This window comes from Besnoitia besnoiti, chromosome II (genome assembly GCF_002563875.1).
Source record: "Besnoitia besnoiti strain Bb-Ger1 chromosome II, whole genome shotgun sequence".
Taxonomy (NCBI): domain Eukaryota; phylum Apicomplexa; class Conoidasida; order Eucoccidiorida; family Sarcocystidae; genus Besnoitia; species Besnoitia besnoiti.
This window is the reverse complement of record NC_042357.1, coordinates 2,003,675-2,028,957: the sequence shown is the minus strand read 5'-3', so window position 1 is coordinate 2,028,957 and position 25,283 is coordinate 2,003,675. Positions and strand designations below refer to the sequence as shown.

The 25,283-nt window shown below is 55.6% G+C and overlaps 3 protein-coding genes across 3 annotated transcripts; all 3 read left to right on the top strand.

Moving 5' to 3' along the window:
* Positions 1–1,850: 1,850 nt before the first annotated feature.
* On the top strand, positions 1,851–3,602 carry BESB_036410 (Toxoplasma gondii family D protein; the record flags this gene model as incomplete). The annotated part of the gene is made up of 1 exon (XM_029362227.1): positions 1,851–3,602. One exon carries the CDS (start codon positions 1,851–1,853, stop codon positions 3,600–3,602), a length of 1,752 nt encoding a protein of 583 aa, XP_029221192.1.
* Positions 3,603–5,696: 2,094 nt separating this feature from the next.
* Positions 5,697–7,448, top strand: BESB_036400 (Toxoplasma gondii family D protein; the record flags this gene model as incomplete). Its single annotated transcript, XM_029362226.1, has 1 exon — positions 5,697–7,448. The coding sequence occupies one exon, from the start codon at positions 5,697–5,699 to the stop codon at positions 7,446–7,448; it is 1,752 nt and encodes a 583-aa protein (XP_029221191.1).
* A 2,126-nt stretch (positions 7,449–9,574) lies between these two features.
* Positions 9,575–24,864, top strand: BESB_036390 (uncharacterized protein; the record flags this gene model as incomplete). Its single annotated transcript, XM_029362225.1, has 14 exons — positions 9,575–9,682; positions 9,989–10,098; positions 10,627–10,806; positions 11,096–11,491; positions 11,801–12,068; positions 12,492–12,644; positions 12,925–13,021; positions 13,469–13,861; positions 14,065–15,019; positions 15,477–15,615; positions 15,909–16,042; positions 16,237–18,257; positions 18,691–24,443; positions 24,808–24,864. 14 exons carry the CDS (start codon positions 9,575–9,577, stop codon positions 24,862–24,864), a joined length of 10,764 nt encoding a protein of 3,587 aa, XP_029221190.1.
* Between the last annotated feature and the right edge of the window lie 419 nt (positions 24,865–25,283).

Here is a 25,283-nt window from a genome sequence, read left to right as displayed (position 1 = left end):
GGAGGTGAGTACAGAACGCCGTAGACGGCGCCGGAAGTCTGTTTGAGTGCGTCATAAATCAAGTGAAATTACGAAGAGGAGGGTCCTCCGCATGAGGAAACAACGCGAGGACGTAGACATCAGCTGTTTTTTTTTTGTACGGTGTTCGGATACCGACAGTAGCTGCTGTTCATTGTAGCCCCTCTTCCCAGGGGCGTAAAGGCAGAAGCCTCGGACAATAGATTTGAGGGCGGCTGAAAGCCAACTGAAAAACGGGTGCGACATCCTGGAGATGGAGACCACCGTTGAGCGCTCCTCGTGGTGGCTTGGCGCTCTCGTGCGTGCACACGGGTAACGGACCGTCATCGCCGTACGCTCGACATATATCCAGATACCGTTGGCTGATGTTGGACTGCTCGTGCACCACGCCTGCTCGGTACACGACCACTGCATCACTGACACGCCCATCATCACGACGCCCGCGACAACAACACCTTAAGAAATACGGGAGCCACATACGCCTTCGTTAGATAGCACAGTGCACGCTGCAGTGTGTGCACAAGAGTTTCCCAGAGATGACGGCTGCACACGCAGACGCAGAAAGATTCACATGTCATCTGTGGACCGATGTGGCCCAGTGCCTTCCTGACAATCATATAAACTAACGAACGCACCAGTTAACTGGGAAGCATATAGTCACTAGTTGCACTATCTTCACCGGCGATGTTGGGGGCTGCTACCTCCGCTTCCTTATTCTGTGCTGCACTATCGTTGTGCCTAGCGCCTTTAACAACAGGGGCTGTCGCAGTAGCGCTGCACCAGCGGCAGCTGATTTCTGAAACCCGTTTCGAACCTCAGATTACAGTTAGTCTACGAAGACAAAGCAGCATAAGATGTTCCACATCGCCGCCTTTCCACAGCTGTAGTTGCACTCCCGCCAGTCTCTGGCGTGAGCGGCGTCTCCCTGCCGTCGGATGCCGCACACGTGACGCGACTTCACGTGTCTGCGTTTTGGATACTTAGAGGCTCAAAGGTTCAGCACTGCAGCTTCTCCGATTTCGCTGTGGCTCCCCACCCGGGAAATACTTTCTGTCAGTGCCGATGTTCCTATCAAAGAACCGATTGATGCTCTACACTCCGTCGTCACAATTAAGTTTCGATGTCATTATCGTCTGTTGCTGGGACGTCAGTTATCCGCGGCAGCTTGCACTGGGAAGCACGGAGCAGCACCATCAGCAAAATAGCACGATAGCGATTTGGTGTCCGCCACCGGAAATGACACGAGAACGTGCCGAGCGTCGGCTGCAGCCGGTATGCCGACCTTAGTCCGTAGTGATTAGTGCAGTCGTCAAAAACCTCAGCTGTGTCAGACATGTGCACACTCTAAGAAGAGGCTCAAACAGCGTCCTGCAGTGTCCCGCTCTCGCTAGTGGGGGACACTTGCCAGTACGTTTGGCGAGCGGTGATTTGGGTGGTGTTTCGTTCCCATATCTCGATCTATGCGACGCCACAGAATGTATGAGCTCACTCAACAATGTACTCAAGCCGAAATGGACATACGGTTGAGGTCTGATGGAATGCGCTCGGAGAGCCGTCCAAAAACCAATGCCTAGATAGGCGGTCTGGGAAAAAGAGCCCTGCGGCAGTGCCCGCGTTTTCAGGCTTTTGAGCCTATACGCCTCGTACCGAACCTCTCGCTCCCATTTCTGCCCACGTATCCGTCCGTTTGCAACGAGCGTTGGAAGCTCTATTGTACTAGGCTTGACCAGTTACTCTCTAAACAGCACTCATTTTTGATATATTATATCGCAAGTCTACCGAAACGCTTTATTCGACTGTGGATATCTCGTGTCGGTGATCTAGTGCGGACTATGGCGCGTCTTTGTCTTGCTGCACTTGCTTTCGGGACGCTGGCCCTGTCGGCCAGCGGCAACCCTCCGCCAATGGTTTTGAGCAAGAAAGAGGCTCCTCCCCCCGTGGTCAAACAGGAGGTGTGCGAAACAGTACCCTACCAAGTGCAGGCCACCTGCTACAAGGATGTGACAAAGAAGGAGGCCTACTCTTGCCCGGAGACACTTGAGAAGGAGGTTTGCAAAAACGTGCCTGTTCAGGTTCCAGACACCTGCTACAAGCAGGTCTCCCAGCAGGTTGCATACTCCTGCCCGCAGACGCAGCACAAAACTGAGTGCTACGAAGTGGCCAACACTTGCACCAAGACTGAGTATGCCACAGAGGCATACGAATGCGGAAAGGAGCACTGCAAGGCTGTGCCGGTCCAGGTGCCAGACACCTGTTACAAAACTGTCCAGGAACAGCAGGCGTACCCGTGCCAGAAAACCAAGGCTGAGCAATTCTGCGCGGAAGTGCCCTACACTGTGGCCAAGACATGCTTCAAGGAGGATGTGAAGACAGTGCCATACACTTGCTCCAAGACCGAATACAAGCAGCAGTGCAGGAAGGTCCCGTTCCAGGTGGACAACACGTGCTACAAGACCGTCATGCAGGCTCAGGAGTATCCGTGCACAAAGACTGCGTACGAAGACAGCTGCTCTGACGTTGCGGTGCAGGTCCCCGATACTTGCTACAAGCCAGTAGCACAGCAGAAGCCCTACAAGTGCAAGAAGACCATGACCAGACAGCAGTGCACCAAGGTTCCAGTTGAGGTCCCGAGCACCTGTAGCAAGACCGTAATGACAAAGGAGGCGTATGACTGCTCGAAGACTGAGTACAAGACCGAATGCACCGAAGAAGTCGCCCAAGTTCCCTGTGTCGGGAAGGAGTGCAAGCTCCGACAGCTCAAGAAGCAGCGTGTCTGCCGCCAGGTCCCCTTCACAAGCAAGAATGTCTGCTATAAGGAGGTGCCGACTACTCAGTCGTACAAGTGTTCGAAAACCGAGTACACAGAGCAGTGCCAAGAAGTGCCTTATGAGGTGCCAGACACCTGCTACGAGACGATCACCGTGCAGCAGCCGTACAAGTGCTCGAAGACTGAATACAAGCAGCAATGCAAAAAGGTCCCTGTTGAGGTTCCACACACCTGTACCAAGCAGGTGCCCGTCCAGGAGGCGTACTCCTGCCCCAAAACGGAATACAAGCAGGAATGCCAGGACGTCCCCGTCCAGGTCCCTGACACCTGCTACAAGCAGGAGGCCATCAAGGTGCCCTACAGCTGCCCCGAGACCAAGTACCAGTCCAAATGCGAAACAAAGATGGTCCCGTATGAGGACACCTGCTACAAGACTGTGCCTGTCAAGCAGGCGTACACGTGCAGCAAGACCGTAATGGAGCAGCAGTGCGCTTTCGTTTCCAAGACTTGCCAGAAAAAGGTGCCGACACAAGTCCAATATCCCTGCCCGAAGAAGGAGTGCAAGCAGGTTGCTTTCCAGGTTGAGAAGACCTGCTACAAATCCGTGCCTACACAGGAGGCCTACAAGTGTTCCAAGACGGTGTTCGAGAACCAGTGCTCTACACAATCGTACACAGTCCCCAAGACCTGCTACAAGGATCACGTCAAACAGCAGGCGTATCCGTGCATGGAAACCAAGTACAGGACACAGTGCAAGACGAAGAAAGCCGTCGCACCCCCGCCGCCTCCCGTTATGCTGTCCAAGAAGGGCATGTAACGTTCATATATGTAGTGTCTCGAGACCGCGGAGAGCGGTCGCTTGTCTCGGGTGGTCCCGGGCAACCCGCTACCACGTGCCGTCTTTGTGAGCTGCGTGCGTTCTTCCCGAACTCATCCCGGTGATAGACAGGTCCAACGTTCTCTGCTTTACTACTGCAGCACCAGGCTGGATTTTGGGGAGCCGGTAGTCCGCCACCGACCGCGGAGACCCGCTAACCTAGCGAACGGTGCATCAGCAATGACTAGCGCAGTTCCACGCTCACACCTCGTAGAGAAGCGGCGGCACACAACGCTTACACGGACACGAATGAGACGCCCCTGAGACCGAATCAGTGGTTTCCTTCTCGTGAGAGCCTCACGCGCTGAGACGACACAGGTACAGCATGAGGGCCTTGGCGCGCACGAGGTGTACTACTGTGCAGTAGTAGTGTTGCCTCATTGGGGCTCTGCAAGCCTGTTGGCATCTCCTCGTCGCCGTCGCCGCATCTCGCCTTTGTCGTGGGCTGTTGCTGTTTCGTATGTTGCACGTCCGCGCGCCAGGTATGGTGTTTGGAGCTGTCGGGTTGTGATCCCTGCTCGTGCCATGTTGTCGCTCTGCCTGCTGAGTGGAATACTGCACTTGTCACACAGGCGCGGCGCGCCGAATAGGCGGAGGCAGCCGCGTATGGCATGCCCTGGTTGCTGGGTTCAGGGGTCACTTCTCCTCTCCAAGGTCCGGCCCACGGAAACCGACGACAGCACTTGTGGGCTTTGGTGGTCACCAGGCATGTTGACGTGCGTGTCGACGACCCCCAGAGAGGACGGCTGCACACGCAGACGCAGAAAGATTCACATGTCATCTGTGGACCGATGTGGCCCAGTGCCTTCCTGACAATCATATAAACTAACGAACGCACCAGTTAACTGGGAAGCATATAGTCACTAGTTGCACTATCTTCACCGGCGATGTTGGGGGCTGCTACCTCCGCTTCCTTATTCTGTGCTGCACTATCGTTGTGCCTAGCGCCTTTAACAACAGGGGCTGTCGCAGTAGCGCTGCACCAGCGGCAGCTGATTTCTGAAACCCGTTTCGAACCTCAGATTACAGTTAGTCTACGAAGACAAAGCAGCATAAGATGTTCCACATCGCCGCCTTTCCACAGCTGTAGTTGCACTCCCGCCAGTCTCTGGCGTGAGCGGCGTCTCCCTGCCGTCGGATGCCGCACACGTGACGCGACTTCACGTGTCTGCGTTTTGGATACTTAGAGGCTCAAAGGTTCAGCACTGCAGCTTCTCCGATTTCGCTGTGGCTCCCCACCCGGGAAATACTTTCTGTCAGTGCCGATGTTCCTATCAAAGAACCGATTGATGCTCTACACTCCGCGTCACAATTAAGTTTCGATGTCATTATCGTCTGTTGCTGGGACGTCAGTTATCCGCGGCAGCTTGCACTGGGAAGCACGGAGCAGCACCATCAGCAAAATGGCACGATAGCGATTTGGTGTCCGCCACCGGAAATGACACGAGAACGTGCCGAGCGTCGGCTGCAGCCGGTATGCCGACCTTAGTCCGTAGTGATTAGTGCAGTCGTCAAAAACCTCAGCTGTGTCAGACATGTGCACACTCTAAGAAGAGGCTCAAACAGCGTCCTGCAGTGTCCCGCTCTCGCTAGTGGGGGACACTTGCCAGTACGTTTGGCGAGCGGTGATTTGGGTGGTGTTTCGTTCCCATATCTCGATCTATGCGACGCCACAGAATGTATGAGCTCACTCAACAATGTACTCAAGCCGAAATGGACATACGGTTGAGGTCTGATGGAATGCGCTCGGAGAGCCGTCCAAAAACCAATGCCTAGATAGGCGGTCTGGGAAAAAGAGCCCTGCGGCAGTGCCCGCGTTTTCAGGCTTTTGAGCCTATACGCCTCGTACCGAACCTCTCGCTCCCATTTCTGCCCACGTATCCGTCCGTTTGCAACGAGCGTTGGAAGCTCTATTGTACTAGGCTTGACCAGTTACTCTCTAAACAGCACTCATTTTTGATATATTATATCGCAAGTCTACCGAAACGCTTTATTCGACTGTGGATATCTCGTGTCGGTGATCTAGTGCGGACTATGGCGCGTCTTTGTCTTGCTGCACTTGCTTTCGGGACGCTGGCCCTGTCGGCCAGCGGCAACCCTCCGCCAATGGTTTTGAGCAAGAAAGAGGCTCCTCCCCCCGTGGTCAAACAGGAGGTGTGCGAAACAGTACCCTACCAAGTGCAGGCCACCTGCTACAAGGATGTGACAAAGAAGGAGGCCTACTCTTGCCCGGAGACACTTGAGAAGGAGGTTTGCAAAAACGTGCCTGTTCAGGTTCCAGACACCTGCTACAAGCAGGTCTCCCAGCAGGTTGCATACTCCTGCCCGCAGACGCAGCACAAAACTGAGTGCTACGAAGTGGCCAACACTTGCACCAAGACTGAGTATGCCACAGAGGCATACGAATGCGGAAAGGAGCACTGCAAGGCTGTGCCGGTCCAGGTGCCAGACACCTGTTACAAAACTGTCCAGGAACAGCAGGCGTACCCGTGCCAGAAAACCAAGGCTGAGCAATTCTGCGCGGAAGTGCCCTACACTGTGGCCAAGACATGCTTCAAGGAGGATGTGAAGACAGTGCCATACACTTGCTCCAAGACCGAATACAAGCAGCAGTGCAGGAAGGTCCCGTTCCAGGTGGACAACACGTGCTACAAGACCGTCATGCAGGCTCAGGAGTATCCGTGCACAAAGACTGCGTACGAAGACAGCTGCTCTGACGTTGCGGTGCAGGTCCCCGATACTTGCTACAAGCCAGTAGCACAGCAGAAGCCCTACAAGTGCAAGAAGACCATGACCAGACAGCAGTGCACCAAGGTTCCAGTTGAGGTCCCGAGCACCTGTAGCAAGACCGTAATGACAAAGGAGGCGTATGACTGCTCGAAGACTGAGTACAAGACCGAATGCACCGAAGAAGTCGCCCAAGTTCCCTGTGTCGGGAAGGAGTGCAAGCTCCGACAGCTCAAGAAGCAGCGTGTCTGCCGCCAGGTCCCCTTCACAAGCAAGAATGTCTGCTATAAGGAGGTGCCGACTACTCAGTCGTACAAGTGTTCGAAAACCGAGTACACAGAGCAGTGCCAAGAAGTGCCTTATGAGGTGCCAGACACCTGCTACGAGACGATCACCGTGCAGCAGCCGTACAAGTGCTCGAAGACTGAATACAAGCAGCAATGCAAAAAGGTCCCTGTTGAGGTTCCACACACCTGTACCAAGCAGGTGCCCGTCCAGGAGGCGTACTCCTGCCCCAAAACGGAATACAAGCAGGAATGCCAGGACGTCCCCGTCCAGGTCCCTGACACCTGCTACAAGCAGGAGGCCATCAAGGTGCCCTACAGCTGCCCCGAGACCAAGTACCAGTCCAAATGCGAAACAAAGATGGTCCCGTATGAGGACACCTGCTACAAGACTGTGCCTGTCAAGCAGGCGTACACGTGCAGCAAGACCGTAATGGAGCAGCAGTGCGCTTTCGTTTCCAAGACTTGCCAGAAAAAGGTGCCGACACAAGTCCAATATCCCTGCCCGAAGAAGGAGTGCAAGCAGGTTGCTTTCCAGGTTGAGAAGACCTGCTACAAATCCGTGCCTACACAGGAGGCCTACAAGTGTTCCAAGACGGTGTTCGAGAACCAGTGCTCTACACAATCGTACACAGTCCCCAAGACCTGCTACAAGGATCACGTCAAACAGCAGGCGTATCCGTGCATGGAAACCAAGTACAGGACACAGTGCAAGACGAAGAAAGCCGTCGCACCCCCGCCGCCTCCCGTTATGCTGTCCAAGAAGGGCATGTAACGTTCATATATGTAGTGTCTCGAGACCGCGGAGAGCGGTCGCTTGTCTCGGGTGGTCCCGGGCAACCCGCTACCACGTGCCGTCTTTGTGAGCTGCGTGCGTTCTTCCCGAACTCATCCCGGTGATAGACAGGTCCAACGTTCTCTGCTTTACTACTGCAGCACCAGGCTGGATTTTGGGGAGCCGGTAGTCCGCCACCGACCGCGGAGACCCGCTAACCTAGCGAACGGTGCATCAGCAATGACTAGCGCAGTTCCACGCTCACACCTCGTAGAGAAGCGGCGGCACACAACGCTTACACGGACACGAATGAGACGCCCCTGAGACCGAATCAGTGGTTTCCTTCTCGTGAGAGCCTCACGCGCTGAGACGACACAGGTACAGCATGAGGGCCTTGGCGCGCACGAGGTGTACTACTGTGCAGTAGTAGTGTTGCCTCATTGGGGCTCTGCAAGCGTGTTGCCGTCTCTGTTGATGTAGGACCCCGTGTTGCGGGTGGCAGTGCTTGTGTTTATAGAGTCGTACTGGCTGTGGAGGAATGGTGTTTGGCAAGACCGCGTCCGGGTGCCTGAGACGCAGAATGCGTCGGTTTAGAGGGATAGAGTATACGGCAATACGAGGTAGCTATGCTACTTGCTCGCTGCCTGGCTGCGGGAGCCTTATAGGGGTATCACTCGATGCTGGCACGCATGAACCCGCTACGCAGCCCCCTTTGCAGACGACGCAAGGGGCGAAGGAGCGAAACCAGGTTGTTAGAGGCTGGAGCGGGACAATGTAGCGACACTAAATTCCTGCAGGGCATTCGTGTTTCGTAACTCGCCATCGTATTTTAGTGCCCACTGACTACTGCTGTGGCTGGCCGGCGCTCGACTTCCGTGTCCGTATCACACGCACCCATACGTGTCCAGAGAATAGGGCACGCCACCACACGAGTTTCTAAGCTGGTGACTCTATTGGAAGGCGCCGAAGACTTTGGCATGCGAGGAAGAAATCCGTGTAACCATTCCGTCGCATGATGACACCCTCACACATGGGCTGTCTGCACTTCTCGACGCCTTCGTCCGAAACAGGAGAGTGTCTGAGGGTTCCCACGATAGGCAAGACTTACTCAGTAGCGTACGCGCGGCATCGCGCCTGAAACATGCTGTCTCTGGGAATATGGATTAACCGATGGCCCGCCTTCCGTGATATGGCTGGTTCAGGCAATGAAGAGAGGTGAAAGCTGGTTCCGACCGTATCATCCACGCACACTACAGACGCATTGAAAGATTGGCTATCACGCAGAAGGGACGAACGAAAGCCCCCGTTATCGCTTCGCCTCCCGCTTCTCACCCGTCCACAATCCGCACTAGCGTTTTGTCTCGACGGAGACCCAGGCGGAGCTACGTGAATCGGCATCCAGAGGAGAGCCTTTTGAAAACAATTCGCCTTTCTGCTGCCATTCGGCAATACACCGGTGCAGGTGACAGCGCGCATGCGTAGATAGACGCGGGAGGGTGCATGTCCTTGTACGTACGAACCAAGCTGTCTGGTATGTAGTTCGACACCGATGCATGATGCTCTGGGTCTTAGTAATACCACCTACAAAATGCCAAGGGCGCCTCCCCCTCTTCTTGGTTCCTTTTTCGTGGTCACCCGAGTTCTGCGTTCGTTGTTTCGTACGGTGCCATCTGGTGTGCTGCTTCAGGGATGAAGATATTACGTTTCATGGCCAGCCCAGCATCTGTTAGGAATTTTAATTTTGACGTTCGATAGCGCCCGACTGTGTCTTACACGCCCTTCGGCATCCGCAGGAATACAAGATCATCGAGTTCAAATCCAACCGCCACGGGCCTCCTTCTTTTCGAGAGACGCCGACCCCGCCTCGCAGAGTGTCAACCGACGATTGCATCCGGACTACAGAATGGATGACTCGCAATGGCTTTCCATATCTGCACGGGATCAAAAGATCAAATCCTTCTAGCACATCTTAGCATCAAGGATCATGTCGCAGTGCACATACTTGTTTGTGCTACCGCGGCAAGGGCGCAAAGACTGAACGAACGGGAGGGGATAAATATGTTGTCTCGTCCTGTTGCTCCTACAAGGCGATAGTGCTTACACTGATTACTAGCGTGGAGCATTGTATGATTCCTGAATATAATCTCTTCTTGCACGGAGGTAATACGAAACGCATTTCCATGGCAGAGGCACCAGGAAAATGGAGCCAGCTACGAGTTTATGGAGACTGCACGGTCCGTGGACCCGAGCGCTATGGAGATGGGCAGACGAGATCCCAAACGAAGATGCTGTTGTTTGGCTTGACGAACGTGTGAGCAACCTGTCTAACTCAAATCCTTCAGCAACTCGGTGGATTGGGGACGGCTGACCTTGGAAGGCTCCAGGTAGACATGCATCAACGAGGCTGGCCCAGTTTGCTCTTTGCAGTGAGCGCAGAAGCCATGCTGGCGCCGCCCCCTAGCCTGGATGAATGAGTTGGGCTGCATTAATTTGAAAGCGTTATGCCATGTTTGTGCTCTGTCGGAGCGCTGTTTCCTTAGGGCTGTAAGGCAACGTCGACAACATACTCCCAGTTGCGTCGAGAAGCCCACAAAATTGCCACGTACTTGCTCCGGGTTGCAGGCTGCCAAGCAGGAGATAGGATCCTATTGTAAGAGCCGAGGCTGAGCTCCGCGTGGAGCGGAGTGCTCAACGCACGCACTGAAATCGGTGCCGCCTGTGAAACATTTGCTCCCGCCGCGACATCAATACACGCATCTTCCGAAAAAACGCAAGGGGACGTCTCATATCATGCCCTTTCCGCGTCTAAAAAGACGACCAGAATTTGTTCATAGCCAGGCAGTTTGAATACGGCCTTTCTGTTTGCGTGCGCTCCGCACTACGAACTGTGATGCTCTTTTCACTTGCCGGCCTTTGTCGATAAAATACTGCTGAGTTGCCTCAGCGTACGGGCAGCGCTACCCCTAGGCACTCGCGCTAGCAAGGTGCAGAGACTGTAGCGTAACCATCTTTCCTGTTAGGCGAACTTTTTTCTCAAGTACGGGACATGGCCTGGCAATTTGAGGTTGCAACTCCAGAGTCTCGGACAGCCAATGCTTATTGTGCATGGACAGTATGCAGCAGATAAGACTGCACTGCACCATGTTCGCCGGTGTTTTACCGAGTGCGGCCTTTACAGGTGCTACCCTCCCTCTGCCTGCTTTGTGCCCGCCTTCATTGGATGCCAGATAGCGGGGCTTACGCCAGTGCCAATTTACCCACCTGGTACTAATGGCAGAGAATCCAATAGCGCTGGTCGGATAGCGGCGTTGATAAAAAAGGCTGAACCTTCGGTCGTGCTGAGTTCATCTCCCCTCAGGTAGGTTCCTGCAAGGTTTAGCAGAATCCAAGCGGCGTCTCACCGTCCTATAGAACGCACCTTCTGACACAGGATTAATCCGGCTCTTTACGCGAGCGACAGCCGGCGGTCGAAGGCACACCCGATGGTTATCTTTTTCGCCCGAGATGCCATCAGCGTGTCACAGTCTCAGGTACCACATAGGTAGGCTTTGAGAGCCTTTAAATCGGATTCGGTAGCACCCGCTATGCCGCTCAAGCTAGACGCCACACCAGGCCTGATGTGCGGGTTGTCGTTCAAATCAAACCAGGCGTTTTCTGGAGGATGTTCTCCCGGATTCAGTCACAGCGTTGGGGACCATCCGCTGGGTGTACAGTGACGAACTGCCTGACACTCTTGTCGATCATCAAGGATGCGTGCTGGACGCGTTCGACATCAGTCCTGAAATGCCTGCGTTCATCCAGTTCACGTCTGGAAGCACTGGGAACCCCAAAGGCTGCGTGGTAGCCCACCGCGCGCTCTTGCACAACATCCATGTAAACTGGAGGATGTGTGGAGCTGTTCATCCGGTTACTGAAGAGACTTTGTACGATATGCCAGTCGAACTGTACGGACAATTCACAGAACGATACCAGCAGTTCGTGGTAGCCACGTGGGGCCACCGCCTCCGCGCATTTTCGTGGTTGCCAGTAACCCATGATATGGGGTGAGTCACCATCATATTGTCTCTCGAAAATATGGGCTACTCTGCGGCACACATCACCTGGCGCTCACGCGTGAAGGCACTGGGCAGCGATATCTGGCTAACAAACGTTCTGGCGAATGGCTGCTCTTCCTGCGGTATGCAATGGCTACGTGTAAAGTGGTACGCAGGGCACGCCAATCCTAGATGCGCGAGAAGGGAGTGAACGATGCTGTGTTCATGCATGGCACTAGCTGCTGCAGACCATGGCATATCACCCAGTACAGATGCTCGTGATTAGCAGCAGAGTTGACATTTTTTGTGGCTCCTTAGGCTCGTCGGGATGCTCTGCGTCCCGCTGTACTTCGGATGCACTGTCTTTCTGATGTCGCCCGTCGACTTCGTAAGATCGCCAGAACTCTGGCTCAGCGGCATGTGCAAGTTCGGCTGCTCCTTTACGGCAGCTCCGGACTTCGCTTACAGGTTGGTGACCCGGAAAATAACCGGAAGTATCGCGTCCAAGCTAAACTTCGAGAAAGTGCTGGCATGCATCAATGGCGCGGAACCCATCCGACCTGCAACCGTTCAAGCGTTTTTGCAGGTAACTAAAAGAGCGGATTCGCTTGCGGTGCGCTTCACTGCCATGCCGCCTCCCATAGGAAACGTCCTGTAGTGCTGGGCGTCTCTCTCTGAATGTGAGTGCCGAGCGGGTGGTAGTGCTGTGTGAGAGAAGTGGTGTCATGGACGCCGAAGGGGCCCATCGGGCTCTGGATTGCTCACCACCCAGCCGAACCACTGCTTCTACAGGGATTTTCATCTCTAGTAGAGGGCATCAAAGACTCTTGCTCCCTTATTTTTACTTGCCTGTGTACCACAACATGTAGACCGCCCCCCGCGACCAAGTTCAAGCACGCCAACGCCGAAGCGTAGCGTTAGTGGACATGCCATCAGGAAACATCCTCCTGGACAGAGGCATGTGCGTGAATGCACTGTTCGGATGCTCCTTCCACTTTGGTGTTCACAGAAGTTTTCACCGGCGGGATTCCGGCCGTGGATGATGTGTCCTGCTTATGGACTTGCCGAAAACACCGTAGGTGTTACAGGTCGCGGGCACGAAGGACTGAAGCCCAGAAGCCCACGGATCATATACGTCAATACAAAAAAACTGGCGACGGGGGTACGTCGGGCAAGCCAAAGCCAACGGTTGCAGTTTTGAGCATTTAGCAAAGTAACCCGTAACTCTCCGCTCCGTTGGAGTTCCCGTTGAATAAATTTGGCGAGATAATGCATGCAGTGCGGCACAATAACTGCTGTGCGTTCCTTGATATATTCGGCCACCTCTTCCTCGAGCTTTCTGACTACCACGCAGCACTGAACGATCGTTCCTTTCTGCGGCTCCAGAGTGCGAGCGAAATGATGCTTGGGTGTTGTATCGGACTGACTCTTTCTGGTTCCAGGACAAAGTAGAACTCCTCCACCCTGAAACCCAAGAGAATGATGAAATGAACGTGAAGGCCCTTGTGGGGTGCGGCGTGCCTCACAAAGATGTCGTTGGTAGGCACGTTTTCCAATAGGTTTGCACAGCTACGTTTCGCTCTGGCACACGCTGTAGTACCGCCTAACCTGCGGTACACGTAGTGCTGCGTCGCATGCCTGGTAATCGTGCGTTCGACAACGGGAAACGATGTTAATCGCAGCAGCCGTAACACGCCCGCAGTTCGACGATTGGGCTGCTCACAGCAATCCGTGAGGTAAAGGGAAGCGTGACTGCATCACAAAAGCAAGACTTTAACTACCACAGTGCCCCGAGGTTCACAAGTCCAAGACCCTTACCCTGGCGGCCGCGTCCTCAAAGTCGGCAGGTACACTGACAGGTGGCGTCGCGAGTGGCTCAGGGTAGCTTTTGTGTATAAGAGGCGTTTTAGTGCGAGAACGTCTCTGGTCTGAACTGACACCGGTGAAACGCCCGAAAGCTGCAAATGTCTCTTTGCATCGACGCAGTGAAGATCATAAACCCAGACTCATTGCAAGAGCTGCCGGAGTGGCAAATAGGCGAAATATGGGTCAGCTCTCCCAGCGCGGCTACAGGATATTTTGGCTGCCCGGAGGAGACAGAAGCAACCTTCAGATGCCTTCCTGTCACGCCTGATGGAGCCGCCGCAGGTGGAAGCTCCTTCTTGCGGACCGGCGACCTCGGTTTCATTGGCAGTGATGAGCTCTTCATTACGGGGCGGCTCAAGGATATCGTGATCATTCGTGGGCGCAACTACTACCCGCAAGATATCGAGGAGGTCGTGGAAGAGTGCCTCGCCGTATGCAAAGGCGGAGTTATGGCCTTTCCTGTCCCAACTCGCGACGGCGCCGAAAGCTTGGGTGTGGCCGCGGAAGTGAAGAGTAGGCGCTCATTGTAGGCTGCCAGCTAAAACAAGTAAACACAGGTAGATAGTACAGGAAGTGATAGACGAACGAAATTTGCTCCAGTTGCCAGATCAGCCGATGCATTCAGTTTCGGAACGCCGGAAACCGTATCTTCGCTTGAGATGATTTCGTGACTTAGGGCAGCAGGGAATGCGTGCGGTTCCAATTTTGTGAATCAGACGGACCCGAGACGGCTACCAAATTAAACGACATCCGTCTCGACATTATTCGGGCAGTGAACCAGAACTTGCACCTCTCGCTGGGACGTCTGTGGATTCTCAAGGCGGGCTCTCTGAAGAAAACGACAAGCGGCAAACCGCGTCGTTCAGAAATGAGAAGAGAGCTTTGTTCTCAAGACATATGTCCAGGCGTCCTTCTGTCGCATGCGAGTGACTTCCACGAGGCTGGCTGCCTCACTTTTCCGACTGCGGACGACTGCGGCGCAAACCGACATCTTGGGGCAGGGCACGCAGAGGCACGTCGCGTCATCCAGCCTTCCCCCGGTGCCTCTGACATGACGGAGGGTGATACGCAAACCAGGGATGTAGCCAGGAACAGAAAAAATGATTTGCACTCGGTAAAAGGAGACACCAGTGGAGCACTCGAAGGTGCTGAAGGGGCGGGCACTGCTCGGCATGCACTGGAGTCTCCAATACCAGTTCCATCGAGTGCCTCAAACCCTCCTTCAGGGTTGCTTCCTCAAGAAGAGGGTGAAGAGGAGCTCCGCTTGATAGCCGAATGTCTCGCACGTGTGACTGGGCTTGAAGCCTCACAGTTTCGTGAAGATACGCCCTTCTTCTCGCTCGGACTTGATTCTTTGACAGCAGCGGAGCTGGCCGAAGAACTCCAACAGAGAACGCAGGAGCCTGTGGAGCCTTTCGAGCTCTTCGAATTCGCAGACCTCCGTAGCCTTGCCGCCCACCTACAGCGCAGAAGGGCCGAACGAGGGGGAAAAAACGTAGTAGCAAACTACCGTGTCCCCGAACGCACATTAGGGATGTCACACAAGCAGGCGTCTTGCGTGGTTGTCACGGGCGTGGCGTGTGCCCTTCCGGGTTCCTGCCAGACCCCTGATGAGCTTTGGGCGAAGCTGGAGGCTGGCGTGGATTGTATCGGGCCAGTGCCAGAAAATAGGTAAGGCAAATATTGCCCGCATTGTCAGTCGGCGAAGGCCGCCCATTGGTAGTTCCTGTTGACAATGATGGAGAGTGCAGAGCACTCCTCGCTGCTGGGCAAGCTATCGATGTGTAGTCCGAGTGGCGTATCTCACCGACTCTGAGCAGCAACTCCGCGCCATTTCCCTAGCAATCACTCTCGACGGCGCAGACCTTCAAAAGCAATGAGTCAGCCTGCATTTTCTGCATACGAAGAGACACAGTCCCTAAGCCACAGAAGGCAAAAGGGGTTACAGTTGTCATCGGCGTGCGGGCGCACGGAAACTTTCTGCTTAGTCAAGAGGAGAGCAAACGTCAGTACGCGCGTCGAATTCACTCACGAGGGACTGGCCTGCACGGAATGGCACGCAGGCGGGTAGGACAGCGTAAAGTAGCTGCTTTTGTTCGCAACACATTTCCGGCGCCGCCTTCTTCAGGGACATCGACGTCTTCGAGAACGCCACTCACAACCAGGAATTTCACGCGACGAGCTCCCCGAGCTGCAAACTCGAAGGGGGGTTTCTGCTCGGAGTGGAATGCTTCGATAACGCCTTCTTTGGCATTTCTGATGTGGAGGTGAACCAGTCCGCGGGGCAGACGAGGTTCACAGTGTGACGCATGGACTAGAACGTACTGCTTCCACCCAGTAGTACCCAGCATGCTTGTGAATACACCAGGGTGGGTGCAACAGCAGGCGTTGATCCGTGTCACCTACTTTTTCCGATCGCTTTTCCGTCGTAGGGTAGGGGGGAGCTGGACCGAAAGATGCCAGCATCCAATCAGCGGTAGCAGCATGCAGCGCTTTACATCCGAACCAGGCCGACTGCGGGATGTCTCATAAAGTCATCGCATGTATTCTGTGTTTCCAGGCGAAAGCCATGGACCCGCAGCAGCGATTGCTGCTTATGAAATCCGTGGATGCGCTCCGCATGGCTGGCATCCAGCCGCGAGGCGCCTTGTCTGCCCCAATCGCGACTTTTGTTGGCTGTTGCTCTTCAGATTGGTGAGCTACCGGCCATTGGTCACTTCAGCGCGTGCGGAAAGCATCCGAGCATGACTGTGTAGCTTGTTTACGCAAACTGATAAAGCGGTAGCTCCCATGTATGCTGTGCATCCAGTCACAGAGCAGCCCCATTCCGATTAAGCTAAGGACCGGAGAAAGATGACGAAAATCGTTCCCCATGCTCTTCTTCTCAGGCAGCGGATGAACGTGGGTAACCCAATCGAAGGCCTGGCAGCCACAAGTTCCTCAGCGAGCATGCTGGCAAATCGCGTCGCGTATACCCTCGGATTTACCGGTGCGTCGGTGACAGTGGATACCGCTTGCTCGTCTTCGCTAACGGCTTTGCACTGCGCACTACGAGAACTGCAGCACCCGGAGGCGTCATGCCGCATTGCAGTGGTGGCTGGCGTGAATCTGTTGTTGTCCTCTGATGTGACGGTCGTCTTCGCCCGCGCCGGCTTTCTATCTCCAACCCACCGGTGTCGCACGTTTGACGATGCCGCGGATGGCTTTGTTCGAAGCGAGGGAGTCGTCGTCTTCGTGCTACAGAGCAAGGCTGCCAACTGCACTGCGGTGGGACCTGTGGCTGGCTCTGACGACAAAAATGTCGAGGCCGAACAGTGGAGGGCGCCGCACTGTGGAGCGAATGCGCCGTCGCCAGCTTCCGACGCCCATGGGCACGAACATGCTGAAGCCGCACCGTCGGCTGGCCTCCATCTGTGCCGCATAGTGGCTTCTGCAGTTGTGCACGGAGGGAGGACAAGCAGCGTAACGGCCCCGTCGGCACTCTCGCAGGCGGTTCTCTACCGGCAAGTCTTGGGGCGGGGCAGGGTGGCCCCGTGGGACGTCCAGTATGTTGAGACTCACGGCACCGGGACACGACTGGGAGACCCCATCGAGGCCCAAGCGGTTTGTGATGTTTTTGCGTCTGACGCAAAGAAACGGGAGAACGGCCTCGTGCTGGGTGCTCTGAAGACCAACGTTGGGCATTTGGAAGGAGCCTCCGGTTTGGCAGGGCTGTTGAAAGCCGTGCTCTGCCTGAATCGACACCGAGTTCCGCCGAACTTGCACCTTAAGAAACTGAACCGCTATATTGACTTCAGAGGTGTACCGGTCATTCTGCCCACAAAGGCAATTTCGCTAGCAGCGGACGAAGCCGTCGCGCTCGTTACCTCCTTGGGATTCGGTGGAACATACGCACAAGTGGCCATCAAGGGGATGCGGGCCCCGGTCACTGCCCCGTTATGTGCAAGACAACAGTTGCCGCAGTGGAACACCAAATGCTTTTCTGTCAGTCGAGAGGCATTGAACAACCGCGCCTCGGCTTCCGAAGGCCGTGACGATGGCAGGGAAGGACCGTATCTCTGGGAAGTCGCTTGGGAATCCGTGCTGGATCTCGACAGGCTGCCGCGAAAGTGTTCCGCAGCGTTCGGTGAGAGGTCGCCTCCCGCGAAGTGGCTTGTCCTCACGTTGAGTAAGAAAGGAAGCATGGGCGATCGCTTCCCTGACTTGTTTCTACCTGGGGTCCGTATTACATTTGCTTGCCTAGACGCGCAGTGCACGCCGCAACAGTTGGACACTGTCCTGAAAACCGAGGCTTGGGCTGCGGTCGTTGCCGCGTATAACACCGAGGATGGACTTATGGGTGACGCGATTGATGACATTGCGAGGACAGTTCCCCTCCTCCGAGCGTACGGACGAATGGCCAGCGACTCCGCTGCCTTACCGTGGATGGTTTTTCTGACACGTGGGTGCTTCCACGTTGGGGCAGTTGGCACCACCTGGAAACTCCCACCAAACAACGCCGGCATAGTTGGATTTGCACGTGCCTGTCGGCTGGAGCTGGAAAGCCTGTCAGGCCTGACTGTGCCTCTCTACTTCATAGACGTGGAGCCGGACCGCCCTCCTTCGGAGACACTTATCGCGCTGTCGGCTCTGCTCGGCGTCATCGAGAGTGGCCACGTCGATGAAGCCGAGTTTTCTATCCGTGGAACAACCGTGTATGCGCCTCGCCTCCTTCCGCTTCAAGTGGGGTTCGAAGAAAACCGGACCGCGGGTCATTCGGATCTCAACCTGTACAGAGAACCCAGAGACGGGTCCAGCGCCACGATTCCATGCATTCCCGTTCTCCACTCAACCCGCAAGACGTGTCGCGTGCGCCTTCTAGCCGTCTGCCTTGATGCAGTATACTCTGAGAAAGGGCAGTCAAACTTGAGTAAGCCTTTTCTGCCGGGGTGTCGTACCCTTTCTTTCTCGCTCGCCTTGCGTGGCATCGAGCCTCGCGGGCACCACACAAAAAGATACTGCCAAAGGACCTATGCGAGTATCATCAGCTGGGATGGACGTAACAGATATTTTACCTTAGCTTGTCACATATCCTCGTTGAGCACAATTCAGCCGAGACACTCCGTTGCCTTGCTCTTGGATGCACCGCCAAAGCTGTGAGAGTCGGCTTGCGCGTGCAAACGCCACCAGAGCTTTCGTCGATGTTATACCAGCACGTGCCACCCACCAACCGACTTTAGGCCCTCATATGCATGATTTCTTTTGCAGCACGCCTCCCAAGACACTGTGAGAAGCCGTTAACTACCCTCCCGAGATTCTGTACAGTTGCGAGTTGCCATTTTTCTCATTTGCTCGGTGCGCAGATATCGAGGCACCGTTCTGCGGCTGCAGTGGGATTCTGTTAGAGGCTGATGCAGAGAACGAGCACCTCACAGTTGGAGGTCTCGTTTGCGGACTTGCGCCTCGGCCACAGAGCGGCATCGTTGAGGTCCCTGGCGCCCTTCTTCAGCACCTGCCACCCTTGTTTTCGTTCGAAGCCGCAGCGGCCGTCCCTCCGCAGCTGGCTGTGTTGCTCTGGGCGCTGGAGACGGCTCCGCCTCTAGCGACGCCGCCAGCAGAGTCAGTGTCGAGAGTATTGATCGTTGGGGCAGGCTGTGGAATTGGGCTGACTGCAGCCACCCACCTCCGGTCCCTTGGCGTGGAAGCGTTTGCAGTTGTCACTACAGAAGAGCAAGCCCAAGCACTCCAGGACAATGACTTCCCAGAATCAGCGATCTCGCTCTGCAACCAGCCGGACTTCAGCGACGTGCTGCAGCAGGTCGGGCATTTCAGTGTCGATATGCTCGTCTGGGGGACGAAGGATTTCTCGTCTTGCAGCCATATGCTGTTGCTGCTCAAACAAGGTGGCTCCTTCTTGGACCTGCTTGCTTCTTGTCCGCAGTCCAAGCTCGAAGGACGACAGGACGTCAGCTATGTGCGATGTTCGGTGGCTAGTGCTGGGCGGCCCTACCATGTGAAGGTTTTTAGCAGGAGTTTGATGCGGGCTTGCGCCCTTCTCGAACAAACCTCACCGGCGCAAAGGCAACCAATCATGCATGTATTCGTCGAGCGCCCGTTCAATCTGGGCCAGCACATAGCGCCGCCACCCGCTCCAATGACGACGGTTGAGGCCTTCTCGGGCTCGGGCCCTATGCCGGGCGAGACAGCAGAAGAGCCATCCAAGAACGGCGTCACTGCCGGAGAGTTTGCAGCCAAATGCCAACACGCAGGTCACGTCGTCTGCGCTCTGCAAAGCCCCATTTTCTCAACCCGATCACCAACAGGGACAGATCAAGAGGCGGAAGCGCTGCTACGAACGCCTGAGGCGACGCTCGAACCTCCAGCGGCAGCTGACGTCCGGTCAGGGGCATTTGTGGTATTCGATTTCGGCCTGAGCCATCTGGGAAAACTGCTCACCCGCTGGCTTTCAGACGAGGGTGCTGAGCACGTTATCCTAGTTCACGGTTGCGAGGAAGACGGCGATGCGGATCCGCAGCCGGCTTTCTTCCAAGCGAAATCTCTGGACAACGGGCACGGACGAGCAACAGTGATACGGGAAATAAATTGTCGCGCAAACCTCCCTGGAGATATTGAGGAGTTACTGGGCACGCTGAAGAAAGACGGGCGCATTCCTCGTGTGCGTGGCATTTTCTACAACGTTGGTGAGAGACTTGATGGCCTCCTAGTCAACCAAACAACTGACTCGGTGAGCGGCGCGCTGCAGACGGCTGCAGGAGCATGGGCAGTCCATACTGCTTTGAATCGATTTGAAATGGAGGCGGGGCTGGACATGTTTGTGCTTTTCTCTAGCATATCCTCTCTTTTCGGGAGCATTAGTCAGTCAGTGTCATCTGCGGTGAACGCCTCTCTGGATGCACTCGCGTGCTACAGGAGGAATCAAGGCCTTGCCGCCTTGAGCATTCAGTGGGCGCCCTGGACAGATGGATCATGCGAGACATCTGCGCGGATTGTCCGCCGATGGCTAGAAAAAGGAGGTATTTCTAGCGTACGCAACCCTCTGGAGGCCCTAGGTACTATTCTCGAGAACCAGTCCGACCTTGGCCCTGTTGTCGCCTGCTTCCTTGCCGACGTGACTATCATGCGCAAGCTTAGTCAAGCCCAGACGCCCTTTAGCACTTCCGCAATGTCAGAGTCGAGCCTGAGAGCCGCTGCTGTCAGCAGTAGCAACATCAGAAGCAGCCCGGTCAAGGGGCGTCATCTTCGCATGCGCCGCTTAGAAAGCGGAGGTGATGCGACCAAGGCGGTTGAGCTTACAACCATTCTGAGAGACTTAGTGAGGAAGGAGGTTTCGGAAATTGTTTCATGCCACATTTTCTCGAGGGGCAGCAGAATACCTACTGATCAGGCGTTGCTCACACTGGGGCTTGATTCCCTTGCGGCAGTGGAGCTAAGACACGCACTGCAGCAGCGATTTCATGTCACTCTGGAGCCATCGTTTCTTGAGGCGCATGCAACCGTTGACACCATCGCGGCCTTCCTTGTCAATCAAGTCGCCGGCTGCCGAGGTGCCACTTGTCCCTCCGCGCAGCTTCCCTCCGCCTGCCGCAGGCCTGTGGCTGATGACTGTGCGATCGTTAGCGTGTCGTTGCGATTGCCTGATCGCTGTGACTCGTTGAACGCGTTCTGGGCATCTCTGCAACGCGCTGCGGACTGCCCCAACAAGGCGGGAGTGATGGGTGCTGCTGAAGGCTTGGATCAGTGTCTGTGTAGACCCACGCTGCATGCACAGGGACAGCCCGCTGACCAGCTAGGGAGTGGAAGAGGCCCGTTTTTCCTCACCAATCGTGACGAGTTTGATAACCAGTTCTTTGGGATGTCTTTCTTGGATGCGCTGGCCACCGATCGCAGCCATCGCCTCCTTTTGGAGACAGCATATGAAGCGCTGTGTGGCCTGAACACGGAAGAGCAAAAAGGCACTCGCGGTACGCCGATCGCGGTGTACGCTAGCTCGTCTCCGTTGTCGCGACGACATTCGTCGTCTCGGGGTACGCAGGGGGTGTCTGTGAAACATCTGCAAAAAATTGCTATTACGCCGGTTGCAAGTTTCATCTCGTACCAACTGAATTTAACTGGCGGCGCTGTACCAGTCGCCGCCACTGAGAGCGCATCGCTGGTTGCCCTCTCTCTCGCATTGGAGCATCTCAGGGGCCAGAAGTCGTGCCAGGCGGCCCTGGTCGCGGCAGGGTCTATGATCCCGGACTGTCCCGTGTGTCCCCGCTCTAGCAGCCTCGATGTTCAAGAGGCTCTCCTTCACCAAAGCTGCGCGGATGCCACGTTCAACCCCAATCCTTGGGAAATCCCCCAGAGTGAGGCGATAGTGTGTGTAGTAGTCCAGCTTCTGTCCACAGCTAATCACAGTAACAATAAACCGATGGCCATCCTAAAAGGCGTCTCGCTTCAGCAGGCATGTCGTGGAGGAGTGCTGAACGCCTCGCGCTGGACTAAGTTCGATGAGCTACAGCTCCGTAAACAAGCGTTGTCCGAGGCTCTCCAGGTAGGCAAAGTCGATCCGCGGACCGTTGCGCTTCTGGAGACCGACGGAGTGACAGGAACTCGTCCGGATGATGTGCTGATGATCGATGCGATAAATGATATCTTTGGACGTCTCAGCGCCACCGCTGCATGCCCTCCACTTGTAATGGGAAACATCGGACTGCGCGTGGGACGAATGGTGGAAGCCTCTGCCCTCGCCAGCTTAGCTAAAATAGTACTGGCTCTCGAGCGCAGATGCGCTCCTCCTCTACATCGTCTCCACAGCCTGCATCCCAACGTTAGAAGAGCAGCCACGATCTCTGGATCTGTCATTTTTCCTTGCAAGCCTATCGTACTCCCGCTTTCTCGACAGTCTCCAGAAACGATGCCCAGGGCACGTGGTGAAAGTAAGGAGGATGGAAGCACACCTTTGGTTGGCATTATCAGCTCCTTCGGTACGGACGGGGTAGCCGGGTGCGTGGTGGTGGAGTCGACTACCCAGGCACGCGTGGCGGAGCCCTGCAAGCCCTTCATTCACGGAGCTGGTAGGGCGTTGATGTCAGTGAAGGCCACCGCTATGAGCTGGCGTCCCGCGTCTGTCCAGGTGGCACCAGAGCATACATTCGAGCCGCCAGCGGTACGATCAGACCGCCAGGTCTGGCTCTTCTGCGACGACGCGTGGGGTCTGCGAAAACTTGATCGCAGCCTGTACGCAACTGACATCGTGTTCACCGCTCTTTGCGAGCATGTGGAACGTGTTCTGGAAAGTCGTCTGCCTGGGCCTTTGACCCAGCTGCTCTTCCCGCGTACGGCCTCAGACCATCAAATGGCCGAAGACGCTCTTGCAGTCCCTTACGTGGAGGCTTTGTTGTTGCTTAGCTTTCAATGGATCCTCGCTCGGTACCTGTGGCAGCGCGAGGGGAAGCCCGTGGCAGTTATGGGGCTTGGCCTTGGTGAGGTCACAGCCGCCGCCGTAGCGGGCCTCATCTCTTTTGCAGATGCAGTTGAGCTCGCAGAGGCGCTCACCGTGGTGTCAGACCGGGGACGCGGCGGCTATCGCGCCCGAGGGGCTGGAGCCCAGCAACACGGGAGCCAACGGGAAGCCAGCAGTGTTATGAGATGTGCGTCTGGTGAGTATGAAGCGCTGGAGTCCACACGGGTGCGTACGAGCTTCGGGGAGTTGCACACGGCTGAGACTCAGACTCCCACGTCCGCATCGCGCGGATATCATCGCGAAGCATTGTTAGCGGCGGGCATGGAAGCGTCCGAGGCAAAAACAGAAGAAACCCTCCAGCCCCCCTTCAGCCGGTCAAGGTGGGCCGTTTGCCCGAGCCCCACCCTGCACCACGCGTGGGAGCGGCCTCCTGAAGATGTCCTCGAAGAAGCAACGCCATCCCGCCCCTGGGAACCGCAACCCATAGTGAGCGCACAACTGCGGCAGATCGCTGCTCGCATCACCTTGGACCATGCAGAGAGCCTGTATATCTCCACAGTTACAGGAGGAGTAGCAACGGATTGTCTAGTAGGAAGAGCTGAGTACTGGGATCCCCTCATTCCAAAAAAGCAAAGAGTTGGCCGTGCGCTCGAGACGGCCGAGCGGAGGGTGCGAGCTACAAAATTGGTCTGCATAGGCTGCTCTCCGCAGGACAGTGTCCACTTTCTGACAGGGTTGCCATCTTTCCCAATCGCCAGTCCTTCGTCGCTCAGCCTCTACAGTTTCACTGGAGGTAGCTCCGCCCCACAGCTCCTTGTTGCGTGTGAGTCCTCAAGCGGTGCCTCGTCTCACGCTGCATTATTTGAGCACGAATCTGGACGAGGAGGAGCGCCCTGGTGGAGACGTCTGTCGTTCTGTATTTCTCCGTTCGAAGCGGCGACTAACCGCTGCGCTATGGAGACCGTCATAGCTGGCGAGGGAGGGCAAGCGTGCGCCACGGGCCTTTCGGTGAGCGGCCCAGATGTGGCATTCCTGCAGGAGACTGGTCCTGCCACAGACATGCGAAGCTCAGCCGCGCCTGAAGATGCGCCTTTCGGCGGCGAGGCAACTGAGCCTGCTGCTACGTCGTACAGGTCTCATGCACTCGGACAAGAAGGGAAAATGACCGACACTGCGGCTCAGCATGCCAAGAACACATGCGCATCGTGCGTGTATTGGCGGCATCTGGAGAAAGCTGTATTATCGTTTATCATGTCAGGTATCCAGGAGGACGAAGATTGGCCGTCTCGCAGCCCTTGGCTGATGTTCTCTGATATCGCTGCACCGCCACCGCCGCCGTCCGCCGGCATCACTAGCCGAGGAGACATAGAAAAAACCGTACGAGAGCCGGAAGATACTGTGCACATAGCAACCATCCACACAGACGAGGTTGCACCGCCCAATCATTCTATCAAAGTCATCAGCAGCCAGGAAGGGCAGCGGCGTTCGCACGAGCTAGCGCGTTGTTGTTTCGTGAAAAACGCAACATCACTAGACAGCTACGGACTGCACGTAACAGGCCTTTCCCGTTTCCGGTGGCTCCCCGCGTTGAAACTGCCGACAGCATGGCTTCGCAAACGCAGCTCTTCTGTTTGGCAGTGCGCGCTCGAGGTGAACGGAGCACAGAGCTCTACCTCTATGCGTAGTGTCAGCGTTCAGGAGATGTACTGGGGAAAGCAGCATGTCTTGTGCCGCATTCGTGTGCCGCGGAATGCCCGTGAAGGCAGGCCTGGCGGAAATTCGCATCTACTGGCCCAGCTAGTGACGACAAGCCTGAGAGCCGCCACAATCTGTTTCTCCAGTAACATATCGTGCTTAGAACTCAGATCACACACACTACCGGCATCACACGGTGACGGTGATGAGCGGCATCTCTATTTGGACGAGCTATGGATCTGTCCTTTCGTGCCTTTCAATGAGTGTTGGTGTGTCATGAAGCATCGGAAGCAACCCGTCGGTTTGACGGTTGGTGCAGGAGAGCATGGGGGGCCGTGCGACATGGAGATATATAGTGAAAACGGGGTACCAATAGTTCGGGCTCTGGGCTTTCAGCTACGAGTGGAAAGAGTTAAAAAAACGGTATGGGCGGAACGAGACGTACAGCGCGACTCAGCAGTTGTCAGGACCACTCGTGTGACGTGACGCTTTCCGTCCCGGTGAGCGGGGAAGGCTCTCCGCCGTACATGCCATTTGACGCAAAAAGCTTCATCATTGATTCTTCCGAACAAACAGAATCAGATCTTCGGAGAAATATCCCCCTGTCACGCGGGGTCATTCGCAAGGATGAACCGATGCGAAACTGCGGCAAACAAAATGTACACAGTTTCATACTTGTAAACAACTTGAAAAAATGGATTCCGCCGCACAGGCGGCGGCACGCCTGTGCCGTGAGCAAACGGGCTTCCACACCAACATCTGTCCGTTTCGAAGCAGGCTAGTTTCAGAGACGTG